General features: G+C 47.5%; 2 protein-coding genes across 3 annotated transcripts; both read right to left on the bottom strand.

Moving 5' to 3' along the window:
• Positions 1-5,446: 5,446 nt before the first annotated feature.
• LOC123424614 (abscisic acid receptor PYL4-like) lies at positions 5,447-6,667 on the bottom strand. Its single transcript, XM_045108254.1, has one exon. It carries the CDS (start codon positions 6,462-6,464, stop codon positions 5,796-5,798), a length of 669 nt encoding a protein of 222 aa, XP_044964189.1. The 5' UTR covers positions 6,465-6,667; the 3' UTR covers positions 5,447-5,795.
• Positions 6,668-20,989: 14,322 nt separating this feature from the next.
• LOC123424616 (SNF2 domain-containing protein CLASSY 2-like) lies at positions 20,990-27,559 on the bottom strand. 2 transcript variants are annotated; one of them, XM_045108256.1, is made up of 6 exons: positions 27,157-27,559; positions 26,116-26,214; positions 25,753-26,003; positions 23,985-25,373; positions 23,156-23,314; positions 20,990-23,062 (listed from the first exon to the last, which is right to left on the bottom strand). In XM_045108256.1, exons 2-6 carry the CDS (start codon positions 26,204-26,206, stop codon positions 21,158-21,160), a joined length of 3,795 nt encoding a protein of 1,264 aa, XP_044964191.1. In that variant the 5' UTR covers positions 26,207-26,214; positions 27,157-27,559; the 3' UTR covers positions 20,990-21,157. The 2 variants fall into 2 exon arrangements, with proteins under 2 accessions (XP_044964191.1, XP_044964190.1); XM_045108255.1 differs by having other exon boundaries at positions 26,116-27,559.
• Between the last annotated feature and the right edge of the window lie 339 nt (positions 27,560-27,898).

Below are 27,898 nucleotides of genomic sequence, written 5' to 3' on the forward strand. Positions count from 1 at the left end.
ACCTCAACCGCCACTGCTGCCGATCTCATCCCACCCGCCGCCGCGGCCGTACCTCTCCCCACTCACTGCCCCCGTTGCGGCGCTCGAGCGCATTGCGTCGACCCTGGTCCATCGTGGCCTGTGCCCAGGCCGCTGCCACACCACCCGCCGTCGCGGCCTACCTCAACCACCACTGTTGTCGATCTTAACCCACCCGCCTCCGCGGCCGTACCTCTGCCCGCTTGCTGTTTCGGCGCTCGAGCACAGCTTCTGGATCAAATCAACGCGACAACTACAGTGACTGGGGATGATGCGTCTGCTCGATGCAGAACAGCGACGGCGCGCGGATAAGGCGCGGCGGAGCGAAGTACTTACAGGTGGAGGCGGGCCTCCATGGCTCACACGGGGAACTCCGAGGTTATGGCGCGGCAACGGTGACTCCTTATGGACAGATAGAGGCGCCTAACCCTTGCTCCCCTCATCGTATCCCCTCCTCCGGCAGGAACTCATCATTTGATGAGATCCCCTCCCCATGCCTCCAACTGTGTGCCAAGCACCAGCAAGAAATTTTGTTTTGTGGGGATTTGTTTGGTGATGAATGAATGTATTGAATGTAAGATTGCATTGTTGTAGAGACATAGAATGGAACACCACCTTCAGTTTGTCATTTGATCCCACATTCTCTACCCCATGAGTGAAATAAGATAACAGTCCATTGATCAATTCACGTAGCCTCTTTGTTTTGCTTTGCTTGTTCCGCTCAATTTCTCATCATGGTGGAATTAACAATGGACGAGTTGATTTCTCAACAAAATATGATAGGACTGACTACATTAGTTAGTTAGCTTATTATTTTAATAAATCAAAATGATTATAAAAAGATTAAAAGCGTATGGTATTTTTTTCTCCCGTTGCAACGCACGGGCCCTTTTGCTAGTTAATAATAAAGAGGCTATCGCTTCCGTCGGAAAACCCACCGAGCTGGTCTTATAAAAAAGCCCTTGCTGTTTATGACATTCAACCCGCAGTCCCTTCATACGTGGATCTGAGAAAATGCTTCATGTTTTCAAAAAGCCCCCTACACTTGTAAGAATTTGTAAGAGGAGCTCCCAAGCTTGACTGCACCCAAGCTTCCTCCGTCGTAGCCCGACCCCGTCGACCTCGTGCCGTCGACCAACTTCGGACAGAGCCTCGCCGGCGACCCAGGCCAGCAGCACCGCCCACCCCTTGTTCTTCCCTCTTCTCTTTCTTCCGCCTCACCATTTTCTCTCTACCAGGAACCGCCATGGACGCCCGAGCTCGCAGTCGCATCTCCAGCGCGCGGTCGCTCAGATCCGTACTCCCTCGCTCAGATACGGCCGCCACGGACCCATTCCAGTCGGATCCCACCCTAGGTGTCGTTGCTTCGCCTCTGTGCACGTTTTGCTTCAGATCGAGCGGCGGCTCCCGATCCGATCGGGATGCAGGACGACGGCGGCATCGCTCCGGGAGGCGGGGAAGTGGCGGACATCGGGGAGAGACGGATGGGGTGAGGATCCAGCACCTGATGTGGGACTAAACCCATTGCACTCTTTACATCAATCTATACCTACTAATAAAAGAAATAGGTATTCTTAGTCCGTCATGATATTTTATAGAAAACCCCCTGATGTTTTAACATTAAACTCGTAGTATATATTAAATGTTTTTTAAAATACTCATATCTTTTAAACCGTAACTCCAAATTAAACATATTATGTATGGAATTTGATTAGAAAAATATGTAGAATTTAAATATGATATTATTTTATCTGTTAAACGTTTAATAAAAATACTATCTAGGGTGCAATCTTAATAAATAAGTCATTATTCGTATTTCTTTCATACCGGTACTCATCCGGGTTGGGGATGAACACGTCAACAAAATCAGGATTGGAGATGAAACTGAAGGTCAGTTGACTGATTCTTTGTACGTATTAAATCTACATGCAAGACGTGTTAAAATAGAAGGCCTGTGAAATTTTGAACTGCACTTTTGTAGGATAAGACCATATTTGTTTGTGCTGTAACTACAAATTCTCAGATTATAGACTATTTTTTATAAACTAAGAGCTTGTGGTATTTCTTTCTCCTGTTGCAACGTACGGGCCCTTTTGCTAGTAAAGCTAGATCGACTGGAACAGCCCAGATGTGCATGTTACCGAGAAGCAAGGCAAGGCAAGCTGCATGTTACCGGAGAACCGAGTAAGATTGTACATATCGTGACCAACAACTACGTGGATCTGAAGCCTGATCTGGACATGATAAAGACAATCCACTTGGGTAACAAACAAACAAAGGTCCTGTTTGGATCCATAGGCTAGAGTTAGTTTAAGCTAGTTGGGGCTCAAATAGCACTAAAGTATCCAAACATGAGGGTTAGATTGGAGCTAGTTGCATCTAACCCACCCAAAAAAACTAGCCCACTCAAGAGGTGCTAATTGGAGCTAGTTTTTCATGGGGCCCATTAAAAAGTCACTTTTCTCTCTCTATCCACCAGGTAATAGTTGTTAATTGGAGCTAGTTCTCATGGGACCCACTAAAAAATCACTTTCCTCTCTCCATCAAGTACAACTATTGTCAATCTAACCCTATCATCCAAACATCTCTTTGGCTAGAGTTAGTCTAAGGTTAGTCATGAGCTAAAAACTAACTCTAACCTTTAGCTAAGTTAGAGGATCCAAACATGGCCAAACAAACAATCCAGTCCGTTTGGTTTTCGATTGACGTGCAAAAGTGCAGCTCACATGCATGAACATAATTCCCGTGCACCCGTCAGCAACAATGGGGGCGTAGTGCAGTGACAACAACAGAAGATCGGACCCATGCACGCACTGATTAACGAAGGGGTTCCCTTTGCTGATTTTATTTCTCAACTTGCTTTTGACGATATATATATATATATGTACACAACGTGGTGCCCGCTGTCCGTACATCCACCCGATCCCAGCTCGATCGACCGTACGTACTACTCATTGTGTATCACAATACTTGTCGCTGGGAGGACTTAAATAGATTTTTTTTAACGATAAATATTTAGGTATAGAGGTGGTGCTGGATACTTCCACGAGACCCCGCAGGTTGCGGTCGTGTCGCACAAATTTTCTTGCAAGGTTCTGTGCATGGTACTACAGATGATGAGGGCAACCCGCACACAAATACAAGATATGGCATGGCAACAATCAGATGAGCGTGAAGGAAGTGCAAGTCCCATGCATGCCTGCAAGGTTCCCGTGCATCCGTCCGTCAGCGCACGTCCATGGACGTACGTAGTGCAGCGATAGCCCGTACGCATATTATATATGCCTGTATATACTGTCTTCGTTTCTAAATATAAGTCTTTTAAGCGATTTTATTAGGGGACAAGATACGAAACAAAATAAATCATCCGTAATTAACCCTCTAGTGGAATCTCTGAAAAGACTTATATTATGAAACGGAGGAAGCACAATACACAGAAACCGATCAAGGAGCCATCTTTTGTTGTTGTTGTTTTTTTGCATTCTTTGCTCAAGGCAACAGAGCTGGGCGTGGTGTTCGCTTTGTGTCCACTCAAACCCTCTACCCCGGCCGTACCACCACCATGTGAACCCCGCTCAGACATCTTGACCGTTGATTATTTCTTCTCTTCTTCGTTCGATCAACTGGGTCGCCATGGCGCCCCATGCAACGCGCGCAGCAGCTTGCTTCGAGGCGGAGTATGCAACAGCACGTAGAAAGGAAAAAAACGAACATGCGTGATGGACTCGCCGATAGGTCTGGTCAAACCCAGCTAGCTATCTACTCAAACGTAGCTAAAACTCAGGGGCATCGTAGCCGTCCATCTCTTATATCCGAGTCTGAACCAGCTTGCCTTGTGCGAACCGATGCATATGAACGCCATAGTCCGTGGTCAAAGATGAGAGATGTCGCCTTAATTCGATCAGCAGGCTGCGCCCTCGTTTCAGACCGTCCGGCTTGGCATGCACCCCAAGCAACCGACTTATACTAAATAGTGTGTACGTACTACGACTAGTACATCCGGTAATGTCCCATGCATGCAAAGACTACGTATGTGGTACTATGTACTCCTTCCGTTAGTAAATATAAGTCTTTAAGATATTTCACTAGGAGTCTATATACGTAGCAAAATGAGTGAATCTACACTCTAAAGTATGCCTATATACATTCATATATGTAGTCTACGAATAAAACTTCTTTAAAGACTTATATTTAGGAACGGATGGAGTATATACTACAACTTACTATTTGTCTCAGTCAGCTGGCCGCAGCCAATCACAGCGCAAGGGCCTGCACAAGGATAACATTTTCTTTGGGAAGCCGGAGCAGCCCAGACGTGGATAGATATCGACCGGCGAGGTAGGTTAGGTAAACCCGTCCGCTAATCGCTCGATCGTCACAGATCACGACCGTCCATCGTCCATTCATCATCCATCCATGGCCGCTCGTCCTCCTCATCAGCCCTGACCCGACTTTGAGCGGCAATCATGGGAGGAACATGCATGGCGAACTGGCCACGGTATAATATATGCAGATTTTCGATGGGTGCGGGCAGGGGCAGGGGGAGGAGGAGGCTTTGCCAGGCAGTGAAGCATAGCATCGAGCGTGCACATGCGAATATGGAGCGCATGTGAGGCCTCGGTAGGCCGTACCGTGACTGGCACGGCCGGCCCGTCGCCGACCGCGGGCCCGCCCCGACCGACGCCGACGGGTCGACGGAGCGGCCCGGTGGCCTCCCGGCGTCGCATGCTGCTGCTGGTACTGGTAACGGATGAACGGAGGAGGAGAAGGACGAAAGCGCCGACCCAACAACCCGCTTTGACCGTCAGCAGCGTTCGTTCGCCTCTCTAGAAGAAAAGCAGCTCAATTAATCTAGAGAGAGAGAGGAGGTTAGAGAGAGGGGAAGATAAGAGAGAGAGAGAGAGATAGAGAGGGATGTGAGAGGGGGACGGGACGGGACGGGCGCAAGTGGGCGGGGATCCACTTGTGATGAGCGAGCGGGCGCTCACGTTATCCTGGTGGTGTCAGTTTTTGTAATGCCACTTGCGCCGCCCACTTGCATCCGCATCCGCCCAGCGAGAGAGAGAGAGAGAGAAGACAAGACCGGACGAGAGGGACTGGAGAGTAAAATATGGAAAGAGTCGGGCAGGCGGAAAAGCGCAAGTTGCCCGTCACGCTCGCTCCTCCTCAACGTACTACCAGCAGTACAACTCACGCCCCTGCAACCGCAACCGCAATGCAAGTGGCCGCGCCGTCCCCCACGCAAACGTCTCTCCTACTGCTCGCATTCGATTCGTGGATTCAGAGGCGTAGCAAGAAGATCGTGACGGTTCTGTTGTGATCAACATCTTTCGAATTTGACGAAATGCCATGAGCAAAATGCTGACGAGAACACAATGGAAGGAGAAACTGAAAGAATATATACAGGGATGTTGATGAGAGTCCTGCATCGGCCCAAGCTATTTTTTACTCCTCCAATTCCTTTCAATCTTATCTTAACTCTTACTACTAGTACCAAGAACAAACAAAGGGGAACCAACCCAAGACTACCAGACTAGAGCTAGGAGCGCCTCGCGATAAGGAGAAACAGCGAGGGGCCGGGCGAGAAACCGCGCCGACCGAACCGACCCCTCGCCTTCACGCCAGAAGGAAAGCAAGAAGAAGAAGAGAAAAATAATCCATCGCCTCCACCACCACGGATTTGATTAATGATCGGAATCGGAGCGCGGTTTTACCGAAACGCCCCTGCGGGCCGAGAGTTGACCGGAGGGGGGGCACGGGCTGCCGAATCCGATCGATCACGGCGGCGCGCCGTAGGCGGCTCCCCGGCCGGCGAGCTTCTCGGCGGTGCGGGCGAGGGACTGGAGGTTGCACTTGACGATGGTGTCCACGAACACGCGGGTGTCCTCGGGGGTGTTGCCGGGGGGCACGTCCACCACGTACGACTCCACCACCAGCGTCGACGGCGACGGCGACGCGCCCTCCCCCGGAGCCGGGTGCACGGTGGTCACGGACCGGTAGTTGCGGAGGCGGTGCTCGCCGCCGACCACGCTGAAGCTCAGCACGTGCCGCTCGTCGTCCAGGATCTCGAGCCGCTCGCGGCTCGACGCCGCGGGGAGGCCCGACACCACGCGCACCTCGCGGAGCGTGCCCACGCCGCCGTCCCCGTCCAGCAGCGCGCAGCTGCGCACGAAGCTCTTGTACGCCTGCGGCTGGTCGAAGCGCCGGACCACGGCCCACACGTCCGCCGCCGGCGCCGCCACGCGCTGCACCACCGCCGAGCAGCAGCACCGGCCCCCCGGCGCCGCGTGCTCGTGGTGCCGCGCCACCTCCGGCGGCACCGTCCCGTCGTGCTCGCCGCACCTGTGCGCCCCCGCCGCCGCCCCCGCCGCGGAACCTAGGCCGCCGGAGGAGGATACCAGCCGGTGGTGCTGCTGCAGCGCCGCCGCGCTGTACGGCGTCGGCATCGGCGCTCCGGCGCCCGCTTGCTGTCTGGCTGGCTGCTTGTTTGGTGAGATGGGTGCGGTGCGGCGCTGGTTCGTTTGGTCTCGTTTGGTTTGGGAGTAAATTAAAGGTGGGTGGAGCGAGACGCACTGTATATATATAGTGCGGAGCACCTGTGGCTCGCCGGGAAGCAACGCGCTTCCAGTTGCGGCTAGTCTCCAGGGGCAACGAGTCTCCTCTTTTCCTTACCCAAATCACATATTTCTATATAAAAAAAACTGTAAATCACATTTTTACAGTGCCCACTTATTTAGAAAACATTGGCTATCCGATATTGTGCACTACTCACATTACATTTATTTGCCACTTATCGGAAAAATATGGATAAAGATTCTATCCGACCGACCGGCTGGAAATTCGGTTGGTCGCGTGTGCGGTGCGCAACGCGGTTGATCACGTGTGCGTTGCGCAACGTGCCATGGACCGCACACGGCTAGAAACTGCGACCCCTTCCTTATCTTTCCTCCACCGCCTCGCAATCCATATCTATCTCTTGTTGCGGTCTCCTTGGCCCGCTGATATGTTTTTCCTCCTCGTGCGACAAAACATGGCAAAGAGTGCCCAAATAGATCACCGTGTGATGCCCCTCGGCGCTTCAAGCAACCATATGCGAGTGGAGGACATGGCCGGATTCGAGTCGTTCATGTCGACGATAACACGAACGCTAGGTGAGGGGACCATTTTGCATGTGAGGCCATTGCATTCACCTAAACCGAATTGAGTTTGAACAACCCCCAATTGTTAATGTACACCCCTGCAACTAAAATTGGGGTTTCAAAACAACACAGTGAGGCATAAGGGAATTCTAAATAACATTAGAACATACAAAAAATTATAGAGAACACACTCTCTCATGACAGTCTTTCAATGCGACGTTGCCTTGCTTTGTTCGATCGCTCATGGTCACTTGGGGCAGATGACATGGAATTGGCGGCAAGTGGTGGGTCGCACGCTAGTGGGTCATGTCATAGTCCAATTCATTCAAATACACCATAAGTAAACCCAATTTTACATTTTAAATTTCAAACAAAAGCTTTTTATTGAACATGTGCTGTAAGTTCATACAACCGCGCAAGGATTAACACCCCCCCCCCCCCCCTATGGACAATGCACACGCCAAAACACATAGAGTACACAACGACAAAAGAAAACAAAGTGGGATACAAGGAGCTTTCGAATTACTAGCTAAAAAACAATCACAAATAAAACATGAAAAACGTAGACAACACATACTCTGGTGATGGATCTTTCGAAGATGAGACGTTGCTCTGCTTTGTTCGATCGCCTCTCATGGCCACTTGCTCACGATTGCGATGGCGGCCATAGATGATGTGAAATGGGTCAGTTGGTGGGTCCCGTGCTAAGTGGTCACGTGTAGGCCCATTCTTGAAAACACACCATTTGTAATTCCATACATTGTTTCTTTAACTCACACACAAAAGTACTCACTTAATTTTAAAGTTTAAATTTGAAACGAAAGATTTTTTTCTTTTTAAACTTATCGTATCAAGTCGATACAACCGTGCTAGAATTTAAAACCCGGGCCCACCGCCGACCTCACACGCTAAAACACACACAAGAGTGCACAAGGACAAAAGGCGGACCTCATGTCATATGTCATTTAGTAGTGTTTAACCTGAAAATTATTGTGAGAGGCTTGTATCTCAAATCGGCCGACTTGCCTTTTGCATCGTTGGATTTTTGGATCTTTTTGCTAGTGTGTCCGTTAAATCGGCCGACTTGCCTTGACCCCCGGCCCTTCGATGATCCACCAAAATTACTTGCGAGGACGACGCGTACTGCACCCTCCCTGCCGTTGTTGTCCGCGGGCCTGTCGGCTTGGGTTGGTGCAGATCCTCTTTTCTAATTCGCACCGGCGCGTGATAATGCATCTAGGTAACGACAGCGGCCACAAGCATTTCTTAATTTTTTTTCTTTCACTGCGTTGATTGTCCGAAAACATTGATCGAATTCCGGGTTTGACAGAGATGTGTTAGTGTATTGTAATCGGGGATGTTTCTGGCGATTCGAGGAGTTGTGCGCTTCTAGCTGCTGCCCAACTCTATTTTATCCGGTATATGTTGAATTGTGAACATGATTAGCTAAAGCAAGTGAATGAGTGAAATGATACCTTCATAGCATCTATCATCCGATCTCTGAAATCCTCCTCAAACGGCTGGACAGACTGCCCGGTCACTGTCCCGATCACAAAAAATGATCCACACATACCTTTCAAACCAGATTCAAACGCCCGAGCTGGCCGACACCCTCATTTCCCGCTAAAATATGGGGCAGATATGGGGGAGTCCGAACACGTCCGCCACGTTAGACTGACGGCTTGACCCCACGCGGACTCGCCGGGAAACCCGACGGTCCGACGGGCGCCTCGACCGTCGACGCGGTGTGAACGCTGCATGGCGCCGCTCCGGCTCCTCAGCCGAGGTCGGGACCGGCTATTTAAGCCGACCGACGCCCCTAGCCCTAGCTCATCCACCTCCTCCTTCTCTCCATCGCCACCCGAACCCGTCTGCCTCCTCTCGCACTTCCCTTTCCGTCAAGATGCTCCGGCGCTCATCATCACGTACGCGCAGTTCATTCCGGAGCGCTCCTTCAAATCGAGGCGGAGGTCCAGGCTCGTCGCGTAGCCCGCATGGCTGCGGGTCTCCCTCCGAACTCGTCGAAGACGGGAGAGGAGAGGAGGAGGAGGAGGAGGAGCAGCATAAAGAGGAGCAGCCGGAGGCCATGGAGGAGGACAACCCGGAGGAGGAGGCTCCTGGCTTGAGCAAGGCGGAGGCGGAGTTCGCCGTCGCCCAATCGGAGGAGATGGTGGAGCAACATGCCATCGTGGATTTCATCCGAAATGAAGCCGAGGTGGAGGCCAACCGTCGGTTCATCCGGCAGAGGCCGACACCCTCTTCGATGTGATGGACGTGAAGATTGAGGCGGAGGAGGCCGCAACGGAGCAGCCGGAGGGGGCGGAGCTGCGACAGGCGGTCATTTATCCGTCGGAGGGTACGTAGATCGTCGACATCTCCGACGAGGAGTGGATAGGTTATACGTAGTATGTAGGTTTCATTTCTGGCATGCTTTTTGTATGGATTTGAAGATCCTAATATGAAATGTCCGAATATAGACAGTATTATTTGAGGCATGACCGGTCAGTGTCTACGGACACATTTTGAACGCATCCGCAGATGTTTGAGGAGCCGGATTTGAAGGATCCGACTATAGATGCTCTCACGCCCGTTTGGGACAAAGGAGTTTTGGAGGATCGAATTCCCATATTATAGAAATTACTACAGTTCTTATTCCCTTTTCCCAAACCGAGCCTCAAATTTATACATTTATATAGTTTATTCATGAATTTTGCTTGGTACACCCTTCCCTTGTAAGTTTGCACATATCTTAAAGTTATTTATTCCCTTAGAAGTTTGTACATCTTCTATTCTTAAATTACAATTCATTATTTAATTTTCTTTTCCATGCAACAATGTCATATCACCAAGTCATGTATTTAGTCATAAGTTATTTTTTCCATTAATCTTTTCATGCAAATCATACCCTCATGCATGCATTTTTTTCTAGGTAATTAAGCCATGTAAGATTTTTTTTTTTGCATCGATATTAGTTTTCTGCCATTTATCCATATACTTTTGAATAAGTCTTTCGCAACAACTCACGGAGCATCCTCCAGTATCTTAAAGTTGTTTAAAAATGTTATCGCCATATTAGCCTATAGATCAAACGCATTGAAATAGATCGATTTGGATCAAAAACTACGAGATAAATACACTGTGAGTGCCTTAACTTGTCCGACGCGATCACTTTGGTTTCTAAAGTTGCAAAATACGCAAAATCGGTGCCGTAACTTGTCCCTTCGTTCAAATATAGTGCCTCCTCGCGTATTCAGTCGTATGTAGCGCACAAGTGGCATGTCAGATTGTCGTGGCCCACATGTCAGTGGCTGGTGACGCGCCCTGGTGATGTAATGTTGATTCTTTTACGGGGAACTCCCTGCAGTTTAGTTTAAAGTTGCAAAAAGCCCTTGTTCTCCATGTATATGGTCAGTTCCCTCAATTCCCAAATCAAAAAAGGAAATCCCTAATTCCATACACGCGACCACGGCGGCGGCGCCATCTTCTTCGATTCGTCCTTGGCCGACGTAGATCTAGACGAGGAGGACAGAAGGCCGGCGTCATTTCTCCCCCCCCCTTCCTCCTTGCCGGTAGAGATGGTTGTATGCAACCACAGCAAGCCTGAGCTCTTTCATGTCACCAAAAATCATGCCAACTTTAAAAGCCGGTGCTTTCAGGTCAGTAGATGGATTGAATGTGCTAAATTTGTGCCTAAGCTTGTCTCCTTCTTCTTTCGACAGGTTCAAATGGCTGTCATCTAAGGCATCTTCAGGAAGTTCACCTTCAAAGTCCTGCACAATCTCCTTCTCTCTATGATCATCAACATCTTTGTCTACATTGTCATCAAACAGATCATCATCACCTTCTGCTACTTCATAATCACTCTCATAAAAGTCCTCATCTGTTTCAACTTCTTCATTGGCATCATCTCCATGTTCTTCACTACTGTCATTTGCATCTTCAGCATCACTATCATCAGTCTCACAATTGCCATCTTCTTCCTCAAATTCCTGATTTGTAACATGTGAGCTACTGCCTTCACCAAATGACATAAATCTTTGTTGCTTTCTTGTAGTTACATCTCATATGTCTTGGAATTTCTGGTTTGTCAGAGTTGGGTACATTTTCTTTACCCTTTGCCGACTTAACTGGAGTAATAACCCTTGGGAGCTCATGCATCCCCACTCCCAACACATCATCAGTGCTTACTGACTCTAGGGTGTCAGCATGATCTACCAGTAGGAGCAAGTTTTTGTGATCCACTGTTGCAGCAATCATAAGGACAATGTCTGCATCAGACGCAATCAAATGTAGGCCATCACACATAGAATTCCTAGGTTTGCTCGAGTACACATCAATCTTGGAGATTGCTCTATTATATCCCAATTGGAGAAGGAAATCCTCAATCCACAGAATTGACCAACTATCAGTGTCACAATCATCAAACCAATTGACTTCATGATCCATGTAGGTCATGTTTCTATCACTTCCACAGAAAAACCCTTTGTGATGGATCTCAACTCAGAATATTCCATCAAATTGTAGTGCACAAATAAGAGAACTATCACTGCCACATATCCAAGATCATCCCCTTTCAAATAAAAAGTCCCCTCCTTGATAACCCCCCAAAAAACCCTAGCCCTATTACGCTTGAAAAGGGAGGAACAACAGAGAAATGAAGGTACTAACAGTAGGAAGGAGGTCCCTCGCCTGGACGTCGACGACGTGGGCCATCCATCGCCGCAGCCGTCGCCGGTCGCCGTGTCGTGCTGCACCAGCTTCGCCCCCGCCTTGCAATGATCAGGAGAAGAGGAGAGGGCACGAAGCGGTGCGACTCAGACAGAAGAAACATGGGATTAAGGGACCGTAAAAGAAAATCATCACGACGCGCCACCAAACACTGACATGTGGGCCACGAAACTCTAACTTGCCACGTTTGCGCTACATACGACTTAATACGCGAGGATGCACTGTATTTGAACGGGGAGACAAGTTACAGCACCGATTTTGCGTATTTTGCAACTTTAGGAACCAAAGTGACCGCGTCGGACAAGTTAAGGCACTCACAATGTATTTATCTCAAAAACTATTATCCTTATCATTGTGTACTAAAGAGGTACCTTCTAATCGCCACCTTTAATCTGCATAGAAATCCGCAAACTATTCTAGGGTGTGTACATACTCTAGGTGAGAAAAAGTAATTAGGGCATCTTCGCAGCTGAATCAAAACTGTATGTATCCGTCCCGGGACGTAGCTGTCCGAACACCGTAAGCCATCCAACATGTGGGTAGTGTGTTCTTGAAGTTGGAGAAGAAGAATTTCAACGTCATGCATTGTTGATTAAAGTTAAATAATCAACCCAAATGGAATTTGTTCATTGCCAAGACCGTTGCCCATTTTCTTGAGGAAGAAACCGATGATCCAACCAACGTAACAAAAGAACCGTCCAATAAGGTTACAAGAGGGTTCCAGCAAAAGAAGTGAGAGGAGGAGAGGACAAAACGAGATTGGACGGCTACCAATATGATGGAGAGGTTTGAGGACATCTTGTCCAAGAAGGAGGAGGCATACGTCAAGCACTCCAACGTCAACGAGAAAAGAAATGTGGAAAGGTTTAACATGTTGATGGCGGCGGCTGAGAAGAAGCTCAAGCTCCAAGAAAAGAAGGTCATGTTCGAAGAATCGAAGAGAAGAAGGTTGAGATTGCAGCCGCTTCGAAGAACGCGAAGATGTTGACCTTGAATATGAAGGATTTAGATGAGCACACAAGGATGATCATGCAAGCCATCTGTTTTAAGATGTTGAAAGGGCAGAAAGACGAGCTGGAGACGAAGGCATAGGTGGAAAAGGTGATGACAGAGAAGGAGGTGACCGAGACGACGAAGAAGGAGGCAGAGGTGGCAACTGCAAATTGAGCATAGAGGCTCGAATTGTCGCTTGAGCAGGGCAGAAAATTCAAAATTTTGCACGGGCTGTCAGACTGATATTCTTTTAGGACCGGACATGTAGAAACTATGAATACTTGCCCCTTATGGTTGTGATAGGGGGATGATATGCCACTGGTGTGGTCTGACGCATGCTGTGTCATGAGACGGAATTGAATTTCAAATTAACCGTACTGGCGGACATTCAGAGGATAGCATTGGATGGTCGGCTTCCGCATCAGTGTCCGCGGACGGATGCAGTGTCCGATTTGAAGTTCGGCGTTGGAGATGCATTAGATTTGATATTGTAATAGCATCTACAACCGGGCGTCCCGAACCCGCCTCAAACGTCCGGACAGATGGCATGGTCAGTGACTGGTCAGAAAAACCCGACCCACAGAAGCCTCAACCGAGACTCAAATGCCCTGACTGACCAGCATCCCTCGTATCCATCCCAAATATGGGGCAGATATGGGGAGTCCCGGGCGCGACCGAATGCGCCTGCTATGTCGGACCGACGGCTGGGTCCCACACAGAATCGCCCAAAAGTCAATAGTCCGACGGGCATCTCCTTCATCGACGTGTGGTGCCACTCTAGCAGGCCGCGTAGTGCCCTAACTCGTCTATTTAAGCCGACCGCTATCACCAAAAACCTATCCATTTGCATTTCCCCCCTCCCGTCGGCCATCGCCACCACTTTCTACTCGCCGTCCACCACTTTCCACTAGCCTCCACACCGCCAAGCAACGTATCTAACACCGAAGCGCGGGTTGCAACTCCTTGAGCAGATCCCGACAACGTGCGAAGTCCGGATTGTTGCGGGGCTACCTCCAGATCCATCGCATCCGGAGGAGGACTTGAAGGAGAAGCTGAAGGAGAAGGACTTGGGGGGCGTTAAGGCTGCGAATTTGCAGGCAAAACAACATATGATCCTCGATTCCCTTCGCTCGGAATCGGCGACGAAGACCAAGCGCCGTCGTGTGCAGGAGGCGAAGGATGCCGCGGATGTTGACAAGATCCTCACGCATATGGAGGAGGAGCCGGAGCCCTTCGATGAGCCCAACTACTAGGTACCCGACACAGACATCGTGGACATCTTTGACGACGACGAAGTATATTTATATGAATCTAGGAAAAATATGAGACGTGTCCACGGATGCACGATCGCGTCCACGGGCGATTTGAGAGGCCGGATTTAGTGTTCCGGCTGGAGATGATCTAAAATTGTGAATTTGCTGAAAAGAAATCTTTCCACAGGTACAACACTCACGCCCAAGTAGTAGATATTTTCAGAGGAGCAGTGCCTCTCCAATCCGTGGCAACAATAGTGGGATGAGCAATGCCATGAATTTTAAACTCAAGGCAGGAATGGACAAGAAACAAAAGGTTATAAAGGCAGGTTGTCTCATGCAGTGTAGGTGATATCACCACCGTGAACAAAAAAAAAAAGGATGCAAGTTGCGTCAGTTGGCGCTCGAGACTATCCATCCATCTAACTGTGGCTGCTGCCGTTGGACTGTTGCTCCCCTCTGGTCATCGATCATCGTCTTCTTCCTCCCATTTTCACCTGCATGTTCTCTTCTGTTCCTGATGGGGGAAAAATAAAGCTTTTTCTTCTTTTCAAAAGACAGAGGAGAAAGGTTGTTGCTGCCGTGTGGGATGCCAGCGAGTGGAATGCATTTCTGGTGTGGTGCACTGATGGAAGACGAACACCACTGTCTCAAAAAGTCAGGTGATGACGAGCAGCAGCAGCAGCAGTAGTGTGTTTTAGCTGCGTGGATGCATCATCAAGTGTGTCGCCTTTCCCTGGCTCAGTTCGATTTGGCAATGTATATCCCAGCGTTTTCTACCCTGGCGAAGTTGCCAAATCCGTGGGCTGCGTGAGCCGGAGGTGGACAGGGACATGTGCGTCCCGGTTGGACGGATGGATAGATGGATGGACAGACAGGGTGGTGGTGGTGGTGTGGTAGTGGCTAGAAGTTTCTGGATGGAGAAACTTCTGGAAATTGGAAGACTTGGCGAGCTCATGAAGATGATTCGATCGGGGTAGCAGTAGCACTCTGCGTCACAGATTAGATAAAATACTCCGTGTTTGTGTTGAGCAGAATTATAAAATGCTGGTGCAGCTGGTGTAGTAGCAGTAGCAGCAGCAGCAACTAGAAGTTTCTGGATGGAGAAACTTCTGAAATCTGGAAGACTTGGCAGAGTTCATCATGGAGATGGTTTTGTTGTTCATGGGTTTCTGGATAGGGGAAGGGAGGGGAATATGCTGCCGTTGACAGACTGGCCAAATCTGTGGGTAGTAGCATTGTGCGTGCCTGATTACAAAAATATAAGGGACACTATCTAGGGTAGGCGTGACAGGGTTAGCATAAATTGGATTTGTGTTCAAGGAGAATTAACAATGCACCAATTACAGACAGCCACACATTCGGATGTGTACCATGTCCCAGGATAATATATTAAATGATTTTATGTGGTATATACGTAGTAAATGAATGTATAGTTTGGTTCATGAAATGGGAAAGATCTCCCTATCTTAAAAGAATATACGGATTATATGGTTTGTAGTAGAAGAACACAAATTTGAAGGAAAGAATGGTTGAGCAGCACTGGTAACCAAGCACATAAGAACATCTCCAACACACACAATAAATATGATGCCTAAGAAAAAACACGCTTTTTGCACGCGCGGGGGTGTTTGATGCGCTTCAGCAGGTGCGGAGAAAATACGGATGCTAAATAAAACGTCGCGCATGAGAAAAAGCGACAACGCGCGTACAACGCACCCTTTATAAACCACGCGTGGGCGCGTGCAAACCGCCACCTCCCTCGTCTTTTTTCTCGCCTACGCTGCGCCACCGCCGCCCCGCTCTTCTTCCTCGTCACCGGCGCCCTTCTCCCTTGCCACCGTCTCTCCCTTCCTCGCCGTCACGCCCTCGGAGCAGCTCCGGCTTCCGCGGCATCCCCCCCCCCCCCCCCCCCGACGTGTTCTACGCGAAGGTCTCCACTCCGGGGACATTCGCCCCGGGCTCGGCACTTTTGACATCGCCAAGGCGACCGCTCGCACGTACTCTTCAGGTCGCGCGCATATGAACTTTTCAGTTGTTCGAAGGCGCAGGCCCGCACGCCTCCCTGCTAGTAATCACCGCGGAGGACCGTCGCATCCAGGCAAGATGGGATCACCGCCTCCTCATCGCCGAGATGGACGAGCAGGCCATGGAGGCGTGGCGTGTGCACTTCCCGCAGGACGTCAGGCAGAAAGGCGTGAACGAAAGACTGCAGCGCTAGCGCAGTGCGACCTGGGAAGACGTCGACATGGAGCGACAACGATAATCGTTGGGACGATGCTTTCCTCACGTCGGACTACATCACTGAGAAGAACGATGAAGAGTAGTAGTCTATCTATCTACTTTATCTAGTTTATTATCTAGTTATCTATGTAGTTTATCGTTTCCATTTGTATAATTTGGACTTGAACTATGTTAACAATAATATAAACTTTTTATTGTTGGTTTATTATTGTGTTTTTATCTTTAAAAAGTGAAAGTTGTGTTTGTGCTCGATGCGAGTGTTTTAAATTTACAGCGCCTGATGAAACGGCAGCACCATGTCCCATTGTGTGGCGCGTGCTGCAGCGGGCGTGCTGCAGTCCATAAAGAAAAGGCATTTTGATGCCGCAAAAAGAATCTATCGTGCCGCGCGTAATGTGCCTGTTGAAGAAGCTCTAACAAGCAATGAAATGTAGTGTATTTTGAGATGCCATCATTCCTCTCTCAACAAGCAATGAAATGCTGTGTATTTTGAGATGCCATCATTCCTCTCTCACAATAAACGTAACTCAAAATTCCACAAACCGATCGCTCGTTATCGTAAACAAGAAAAGTTCAATATGACGTCCTTTAAATCAATATCGATCTTTAGTAAAAAAAAAAAGCTTTGGTCCCATTTTATATATAGAAAATCATCAAAAACCCGGTTTAGAGACACGACACCACAACACACATCTAAGACATAATGCATAGACGCCGAGCCCAACAACACCCACCCAAGCACTATAAAAGCAACCGAAGTCTTCAACCATGAACACACCACCACAAAGAGATGAAGCCGCATACGGCGAACCATGGGCTACGAGGCGGCACCTTCAGCAAGGACACGACACCAAAGCGACACCACCACCCGACCCGAGGGTTAGAGTTTCCTCTAGAGCAACATGACATGTTATGAAGGCCGCGACGACGCCTTTAAAAAAACGAGCTTCGCCGCCGCCGGTCCGTCCGAAGATAAAACAATTTTACACCCGACCAACACCCATCGCCACCAAACACCACGCCCGGCTACCATGGCACCCACACAGTAATGGTCACCGGGCAGCACCAAGCCACGGGCTCTACCCATGAACACCGCGCTACCACCACCAGGCCGCCGCCCCGACATTCATGACCTTGACATCAACTCACCCGAAACTCACTGCTGCAACAACCAAAGAGACGGATGGAAAAGGCCCCGCCTTTCGCACCCCTGGACGGCCCTGATACGTCTTCAACGTATCTATAATTTCTGATGGTTTCATGATATTATCCTGTCAAACTTTGTATGTTTTGTATGCCTTTTATATATTTTTGGGACTAACTTATTAACTCAGTGTCAAGTGCCAGTTTCTATTTTTTTCGTTTTTTTTGACCCCTTTCAGAGGAGGATTTTAAACGGAGTCCAAACGGAACGAAACTTCCAAAAAGATTTTTTCCGAAACAGAAGAAGTTTAGGAAGCTTGAGAACCAAGGCAGGGGGCCACCAGGGACCCCACAAGCCCCCTAGCCGCGGCCAGGGGGCCCGCGCATCCCAGGCTTGTGGGCTCCCTGGGCCACCTCTGCCCTAGGTCTTTCGCCTATATATTCTCATAAATTCCAGAAAAAATCAGGAGATCATCGAAAGTACTTTTCCGCCGCCACAAGCTTCTGTCTCCGCAAGATCCCATCTGGGACCCTGTCGGAGGGGGGATTCGGATACGGAGGGCATCTTCATCAACACTATGACCTCTCCAATGATGCGTGAGTAGTTCACCATAAACATACGGGTCCATAGCTAGTAGCTAGATGACTTCTTCTCTCTCTTGGATCTTCAATACAAAGTTCTCCATGATCTTCATGGAGATCTATCCGATGTAATCTTCTTTTGCGGTGTGTTTGTCGAGATCCGATGAATTGTGAATTTATGATCAAATTATCTATGAATCTTATTTGAGTTTTTTCTGATCTCTCTTATGCATGATTTTATATCCTTGTAATTCTCTTCAAGTTGTGGGTTTTGTCTGGCCAATTAGATCTATGATTCTTGCAATGGAAGAAGTGCTTGGTTTTGGGTTCATACCGTGCGGTGACCTCACCCAGTGACAGAAGGGGTAGCGAGGCACGCATCGTATTGTTGCCATCAAGGATAAAAGATGGGGTTTTCATCATTGGTTTGAGATTATCCCTCTACATCATGTCATCTTGCTTAAAGCGTTACTTTGTTCGTCATGAACTCAATACACTAGATGCATGCTGGATAGCGGTCGATGTGTGGAGTAATAGTAGTAGATGCAGAAAGTATCGGTCTACTTGTCTCGGACGTGATGCCTATATGTATGATCATTGCCTTAGATATCGTCATGACTTTACGCGGTTCTATCAATTGCTCGACAGTAATTTGTTCACCCATCGTAATATTTGCTATTTTGAGAGAATTCTCTAGTGAACACTATGTCCCCAGGTCTACTTCACACCATATTTTCAGCCTTACACTTTTACTTCGTTGCACTTTTCGCCTTCAGATCTCACTTTACAATCAATCTTGAAGGGATTGACAACCCCTTTATATCGTTGGGTGCAAGCTCTTTTGTGTTTGCGCAGGTACTCTGGACTTGACGAGATTCTCCTACTGGATTGATACCTTGGTTTTCAAACTAAGGGAAATACTTACTGCTCCTGTGCTGCATCACCCTTTCCTCTTAAAGGGAAAAACTAACGCAAGCAAGTCTCCGTCAACGTGTCAATTTCTGGCGTTGTTGTTTGAGAAGTAGCAGGCCCCATCACCGAGACCCAATAGGCTGTGACGCGCCGCCGAGGGGAAGCCCCGAGCCGCCCTACAGCGGCCGTCGAGGTTGCAGCCCGCCCCATGCTAGAACCTGATCCAGGAGCCGCCACCGCCACAAGCACCCCAGCACGCCGCCACCTCCCGCGCCACGCCCGAGCAACCAGGAGTCAGCTTCGACTGGATCTGACCAAGACGCCATGCTGTGACCCAACGAAGGAGCGACCACCACCACTCGTGCCTTCTGGATCCAGCGAACAGAGAAGCCACCGCCGCCAACACCAGCGCGCACCACCGCCCCTCGTGCAACCCTCCACACCACCATGAGATGCCCAACACCGCCGCTAGTCGCCCGTGGGAGCGACAGATGGAGGGTCGGGAGTAAACCGATCTTTACGACACCCATGTCGTAGATCTAGAAATAAACTAGCATTCACGAAATCGAAACACCACTTTTTTTTCTGCATATCTTTGAAGCAGGAAATATTATGGTGAATTACTAATCATCAAACTGGCATGTCCACTTGTATGCTACTCACTCTGTAAACAAATATAAGCCATTTTAGGTCAGTGTAGTATACTGACCTAAAATGTCTTTTACATTTGTTTACATATTTTGTATTGGTGTTAAAAAATGTGTTACAGTATAGGACGGAGGGAGTAGTTTATAAGTAGAAGAATAGAAATTTGAAGCGAAAAATGGTGGAGACGCACTGAGATCACGGCACATGACAAGTGTTCAAATCAATGGAAAGCAAATGTATGTTGGAGATGGTACCATTCCTCTCTCAGAATAATCGGAGCCCAAAATTCCACATGCCGATCGATCGATATGCTAAACAGGCAAATTCCTCGGAATCTTACGAAAAAAGGGGGTCCTTTCGGCTTTCCTTCTAAACTAAACCGATCTTTCCCACACCATTTCGCAGATCTGGAAATAAACTAGCATACACTGAACCGAAACGATTCTGAGCCCCTTTTTTCTCTGCATATTTCTGAAGCAGGAAAGATATGGTAAAGTATAATTATCAACCTGGCATATCCACTTGTGTTGGGCCTTGGCTATGGCAGGTGGACATGATAAGGAGATCTGATGAGCAAGTGGGGGAGGCAGGCTCCCATCTAAAGCAACTGCTACCAGCAGCCATGCCAGCCTGAACATCACACTGCATTGTTTCCTGCATCAAAGCCATCATCTGGTCCTTGTGATTCTTCAGAACTTGTTCTTTTACCTATCCCATATGTTTTTTTTCCTCTCACACTATCCAGGGCAAGTGTGAGTTAATTTTGTTCTGAGACGACTGAATAATAGTAGCTGACACAGAAATGGTGGTTGCGTCCTTTTCTTATTGATGGAAAGAGAGGGTGGCCGTATCACTATCGGAGTATCGGTTAATGAATCGAATGGTACTTCTAACTAAAAGGCACAGAAGATGGGACTTGAGGTTGGGACATGAGTTAATTTGGTTTAACTAAAAGGCACAGAAGATGGGACTTGAGGTTGGGACACGAGTTAGTTTGGTTTGACAGGGTGAAGGATAGTACTACCAAGGAGACGACGCCAGCAACTTGACAAGCAAAGGCCCATAAGCAATAATTCAGTTGGGTCCTATTGGGAAATATCTTGTCTTCGGAAGAATTTTGGATTGACCCAAATGGCGAGATTCTTGGAAGACAGAAACTGATACGGTTTTCCAGTTGCAACAAACAAAAGGGAGATAATCATACGTACCTGTCGTCGACGTGTATGAATGTCCAACAAATTGTCCAAAGAGTCTCAGTTTTGTCCCAGATTTCTGTAACTGGGTCATCTAGTGCAGAGAACCATCTGTGCTAGAATCAACAAAAGAGCATTACAAAATACCAGAGAAGTTCACATTAGATTAGAGCATGTCGACATATGCTATATATACAAGCGGTCTCACATAAACGATACGGCGCAGGTCTACACACCAGACGAACAAAATAGCCATGCAGGATAGGAGAGAGGGACACGAGAGATAGAGCATCCTTCTGGTCGGTCAGTCCTGCTTAACTATCATATGGAAGGTTTTGCTCTTATCTTCATCAGCAAGCTCCTTGAGAAGATCATCATCAATAGCAGTCACCGCGTTTTGTAGTGGATCATCGAAATAGCGCCCGTGGAAGACCATCTTCGCCATCCAAGCCTTCCTTCTGTTACTATTATACTTATCCTCCTCCCATGTACCATATGCAACCAGAAGGTAGACATACACGGTCCTCTCCTGTCCAGGCCTGAACGCCCGCGCGATCGCCTGCCTGGTCTTGGAGTGGTTCCACTCTGAATCCAGCATGACCAACCTCGACGCGCCTGTCAAGCTGATACCCTCGGCGCACGCCGTTGTCGAAGCAATAAGGACCTTCCTCTTCCCTTGACTGTCGGTGTTGAATTTGTCAATGACATCGGAGCGGACGGGCAGCTCTTGATCGCCTTGGAGCACCAGGACTTCCTCCCCGAGGCGCCATCCAAACACATTCTCGATCAACTCGACAAGAAAGCTTATGGGCGATACATTGTGGCAGAATATCAGCACCCTCTCCCCCCTGTACGACGACTTGTGCAGCAGATCGATGACAAACTTCGCCTTGCAACCGACAGCAAAGTCCCTCTTGTACCTGTCAACCTCATGCACTTCTTCTGGAGTGAAGTAAGTGCTAGAACATTTGGTTGTTTTTATAAGCCATGGATGGATAGAAGCAATGGTGATGAGCAGCTGAACCTCGAGAAGGTAACGGCCACCGCATGACGTTGCCATCGATATTTTTGAAAGTATATCACCCTGAATTTCAGTGGGTTTCATGAAAAGTGTATATACATGTATCCCTGGAAGGCTTCTTAGCTTTGACCCTTCGAATGAATCGATGAACCCACATGTAAGCTTGTTTAACAAACTGATACCACCTGCCCGGTCCCAGTTGTTGCTAGACTCGATCATTTGCCCAACTCTGTCCACGAAGATTCGCCTTGCCACTGCTTCTCTATGTTTAGCTCTCCTGCCGCTTGTTTCCTTCTTCCTTTCCGGGACAAGCGCGGTCATAACATCGTCGACAAACCGAGGTCTGGCCAGAGATAGGGTGTTGAAATACTCTTCAAAGTTATTCTGGAAGACTGTACCAGACATGAGGATTCTAAACTCTGTCTTCACCTTCATCAGCACCCTCCTCAACTTGGATTTGTTGCTCCTCGGGTTGTGTCCCTCGTCGAGGATCAACAACCCAGGGTTGTTGATCAGGACTTGCGCCATGAATGCTCGCTGAGGCATTCTTGAGTCTTCTTTCGCCAGTCGTAAGAAAGATGAGTATGTCATGAGGAGAACACTTGGACGCTCATGCCACTTGCATAACTTGTCCAGCCGATCCACAAGGCAAATGTTTTTCCAGCTCGGCCGGCGAAAATTGCTTAAAATTGCCTGCAGCCTAGGATCAATAGGCCACATTGGCTTGCCTCTTCTGTCAGCCTGATGAAGCAGATGCAGAGGAACTGAAATGCCCCATTTCTCAAATTCTCTCATCCATGTATGGATAGCAGATTTTGGAGTAAGCACCAATGGCCGGCTTCTTGGGTGAACTTTTAAGTAACTGACAAGAAATGAGATCAGCAGCAGAGTTTTCCCCGATCCAGGAGTATGTGCAACCACACAGCCACCAGTACTGGCTGTTGGATTATCCATTTCCTCGAGTTGCAGCGATCCCGCCAAGTTTTTCCAAATGAATTCGAATGCATTCCTTTGGTGAGGAAGTAATTTAGGCTCAAGATCGGGTATTAAACTCCACAGGTTCCCGGAGCCCCTCAGTTCTGAAAACTCTGGTCCCAAGATTGCAAGAAGAGAAGGATCAAGTACAAGATCATCATGATCAAAATTGCGGCATCCAGGTCTCTCCTTGTTATAGCCATTACCATTGGCCTGCATGGAACGAATATATTGTGCATCCTGTCAATTGACGAGTCAAAAGCGAAAGCAGTGAAAAGAAGTTGAAATTGCTTTAATTGGACCTACCATTTGCGGAAAGATATGCTTTATCTCCACACATACAACATTGCATAATCTGCACACCAGTCCAAGCTCCTCATCCAGTATGCAGTCATGATCACATGGATTTTCTTCACTTTTACCTAAATCAGCAGTGGCTTCATGAACTGCTTCTGAATGTGAGTCCTGAAAATTTGTATCTGTTCTTATTCCCGAAGTGCCGGAAAAAGCAGACTTTTTTTAAAGAAAGAACATCAAGTAATTCACAGCATTGTGATTGCAAGGGCATGCTAACAAATTTCATGTGATCCATATTTTGTATACATCCTTTTATATGCAAGTTACTAGCAGCAACTGTTAAGCTTCATGCACTAGCCAACGCAACCAAAAGTCCGAATTTATGAAAAGGTGAAACTCACATATGACTCAAGAGGCCTCTACATGGACACAAAGGGAGGCTACCAGCAGTTTTTAATAAATTGCGAAAGCCAGGACTTGAACAAGACCTTAGCTTCGATACCATGTTAAGCTTCATGCACTAGCCAACGCAACCAAAAGTCCGAACTTATGAAAAGGGATAGTGCAATCCACATATACTGTAACACAATGATCAGTGAAATGACAAAACTTACCAAAATGTTTTTATGTCACAATATGTTGAACATTGCACTTAGTAATTATGAGATATTTTTGGGATCATAGATAATTTTTTCAGAAGTACAAACAGACTCAGGCTTGAGTATATCAGGAATTCAGAATGAGCACTATTTCCAAATTCAGAACGAGCATTTTCTCAAGAAGTTCTAAATCATTTCACGAGAAACTTGAGCAATTATAAAAGGAATACAACGCGTACCTGATTTTTCTCAAGCGCTATTGTGGTCAATGAGTGGTCCATTTCTTTCCAAAATTCCTCAAGACCATCCTTCTCTTCTTGACTGTCACTGTCAGCAGAAGCTGGCCATGTAAAATTCACTTCTCCGTGAAAACCCTGATCGTAACTCATCATCGGAACACCTAGATAAAACTCAAAGTCCCTGTCCATTTCAGTCTGGATGTTTCCTATGCATTGGTTTACCATTTTCTTGTATTCTCTTTCGCACATGCGTTCCTTTCTTTTCCGACCAAATGCTGGCTCAGAATTGCCATTTAGGCTGCGTGATGAAGTAAATGACTTGCGCCGAAGAGATAAAGGGAGGTGAAGATTCTTCTCCCTGCTCTTTGCAGGTGTCCGTGGAACATGAGGATCCGAAGATCTTTCTTCAACTGTGCTCTCCTCCTTCACTTCCACAGAGCTGGGTTTTTCCTTAACAGGAGTTATCCTTGCTGTGCTCTTATGCTTCCCTTCTGCGGAGTTTGGGTTTTCCTTGACCACGAAAGCAGTTGCACTTGTTTGTTTCCGTGTGATATTCACTGGGACCTCTGCATAAGTTGATTCTACTTCAACTGGTGAATCTCGACGTGAAGCTCTTGCTGAATTGCAATGCTTGCTGGACGACGCATCACGTCTCTTCCACCTGTCACGTCCGAAATTAGGCATGTCATAGGTAGTAAAGCGCTCTGCTTGAGTTTTCTGACGCTTTGAACGCCTCAAATCCACTTCTTCATACGAGAAAACATCTAATAGACCATCCAACTCAGTCTTGACTGTAAATCTCCTGTCTTCCAATTGACCATCCAATTCGGTCTTCATAGTGAATCTCATGTCTTCTGTGAGATTGTGTTTGTTTGCATGAGTGACCGGGATATTCCTGATAATTGGGCATAAAGCCTCATTGCGCAGTTGGAATGAAACTATCTCCATGCTGTTGCCAAAGCCTGGAGGTGTGCTCGTGGAACCAAGATTGCAATGCGCTCGGCCTCCTGTGATGATTCTATAGATGATGTTTCGTTTTACCAACTTGATGCTGAACTCCATTCCATTCAGGATAGACAAAACTATGAGATGTGCAATTTCTTGGGAGAATCTAGCACTTAACAGCTTGCTTCTATTGTGAGAGAGACAATCCTCCGCGTAGCTCCATTGTACACTTCCCTCATGGATCTCCTTAGGTTGGAGCTTTTGCAAGAGCAAGATATTGTTTAGGGTCACCACATGTTCTCTTCTATCAGATATCACGTCTCCATTTTCTGTATTGTCAGGATACTGATTCTTGTAGAGCATAATAACAAACAAGCAGAGACACTGATCTTCAATATGATTTCTCTTGATTGTGATGAGCCTTGCATCATGACACAGTAACATCTGCATGTATATAAGAGAATAAAGTAATCAAGAGATGATGCAGTTTTCCCTTAACAGTTTTTTTTATTTGAGCATCCCCTTAACAGTTTATTGATAGTTTAGCCTCTTAGTTCCTTCTTTTGTAGTAGGTTTTTTTTTCATCTTAAAGTTTCTTCTAATACAAGAGGCACACATTTGGGTCTGTATTTGAGAAACAAGACTGCTATTAAATGACATGCGGAACAAACAATGGTATAACTTTCTCATCCAACTCTTCATATTCAGCGCATTATGTTTTTTCTTTTGTTCCTAAAAATCCATTACTATGTACCTTTTGAAGATAAAACAGAATGGGCATGTAAACCTTTTACAATAAATCATAAATAGTAGGTTGACATACCGAAGATTTCATTTCCCCAGTCGGACTTCCTTGCAGTAGATGAGACGATTGCACACAAATATCAACACCCGGCTTGAGAACATGCGAGCAGTCAAAGTACGTAGCTCTTCTGGAGCGTAGGCGCAGATGATCCCCATCCACATTATGCTCGACTGTGGAGCTAGAGTAGGTAAATTTAACGAACAGCCCGCCATCCCTGATCCTTATACAATTAACTCCATGCCATGAGCCATCATAGAATGCCTCAAATGCTGCAAGCAAAGGAGAAATTCAGTTATATATAGATGTTTTTTAATGTAAATTTAAATATAGATATTTGATCATAACAGTGTATAATGGATAATTTCCACGCTACTTGCTTACGAGTTTCACTGATGGGATGGCTACGGCGACCTTTAGGTCCTCCCTTGAGCGTATCTTCAGCCATGTAGCTTAGCATCTCATGATGTGACATTCAACTGCCTGCTAAGCAGAATTTTGTAACGGTTTGCTTCATATGGAACAAGAAATCTGAATTTCTGATCAACAATATTCTAAATGGATAGTACATGGCTGTCCCGGTGGCCGGTGAGCCATATACAACCCCAAAACCCAGCATCGGTTCATGCTTTGAGATTGGCATGCTCTCGCCATCTTTGTTGTAGCACATCTCATTTCACACCTTAATGAAGTCAATTCTACAGCATCAAAATGTCTAAAACAAAGAGCAACGAGATCTAGATTCGACTATTACTAAATTGTCAACTATTTTCCAACGCCGAATATACATATAAATGGATTTGCACAAACCAAATACTTCCTCCGTCTTAAAATAAGTGTCTTAAGCTTAGTACAATTTTATACTAAAGCTAGTACAAAGTTAAGACACTTATTTTAGAATGGAGGGAGTATGAATTAGTACAATGGTGCATAATATAGCGACATAAAACGTGCGAAACTCAAAGCATGATCTATGGTGAATAAATTCCACACTCTATCATAAATATCTCCATAGGCATACAGATTCATTCATTTACTCTTTTTTTCTCGAGAAAATGCAAGATTCATGTCCTAGCTAGTGCCAAACTGATACTAGTAGTAATAAATATGCGACAAAATACAACATTTAGTACCATTTTTTTGCTGAAACATAAATAGGGTGAGCGAATCTGCGACGGAACAAAACAAAGATCAACGAGGTCTAGATTCGAGCATCGCTTAACCATAAAAGTGTTTTCCAAGAAAAAATCGCTGGTGAAACGGAAAAGGGACGAGAGAATCTGCGACGGAACGGAACAAACTCGAGGCGCCGCTGGATCCACACTTGTTGAACCCTATTCCCTGCGCCGAGCCGATCGACCAGAGACGCCCCATTACACATGAGCAAGAATCGACGGAAACAGGGCATATCCTCCTCGGACATACCAATGGAATGGGAGGAGGCGCCGCTAGCTGGCCTCGACCAATCTCGCGACGGGGGCAATGGTCGCCGGCGGCGGAGCAAAAGAGAGGGACGTGGATTGCGATTGCACGGGCGTGTTCCGGCCGGGCGGAGGCGACCATGTAGAGGGAGAACAGGGCTGTTCTGGGAGAGATTACTGATTAGTGTGGAAGGGAAGCAAGGGGAGGGCGGAGGAGAAGGCTCTGGGTCCCTCTCCGCTGTGGTGCGGTCAGGTCAAGTACTCGAGTGCACGCGCTCGTCTGGGGAAGAGGCGAAGCAGCAACAAATGGCAGCGGCGACGGGACGTGACGGAGCAGCCACCAGCACAGCAGGGAGGAGGAAGAGAGAGAGGGAGAGGCTATCATAGGGATGCGGGCGAGCTCTGGTGGGTCCGGTGCCTTGACCAATGTTGGAGGAGAGGAGGAGTAAGAGCATTTATAAGCGGATCCTTTAAACTCTTTTCAAATCGTTTGGACAAATCGATCATTATACGTTCATAAAAAAATAGATACAGACGGTTTTTTTAAACTGGCCCCAAACGTCCGGGCTGATCGGCACCCATTTGCAACCCAAATATGAGGCGGATAAGGGGGAGCCCGCACGCCCGGGCACGCCCGTCATGTTGGATCCGACAGCCCGACCCTACCTCAAATTGCACCAAATTCCCTAAATCCTTCCTCCTCCTCCCGCTGCCTGCCAACATTTTCCGTGCCCGACCCCTCGCCG

The sequence above is a fragment of the Hordeum vulgare genome, chromosome 2H, assembly GCF_904849725.1.
Source record: "Hordeum vulgare subsp. vulgare chromosome 2H, MorexV3_pseudomolecules_assembly, whole genome shotgun sequence".
NCBI lineage: Eukaryota > Viridiplantae > Streptophyta > Magnoliopsida > Poales > Poaceae > Hordeum > Hordeum vulgare.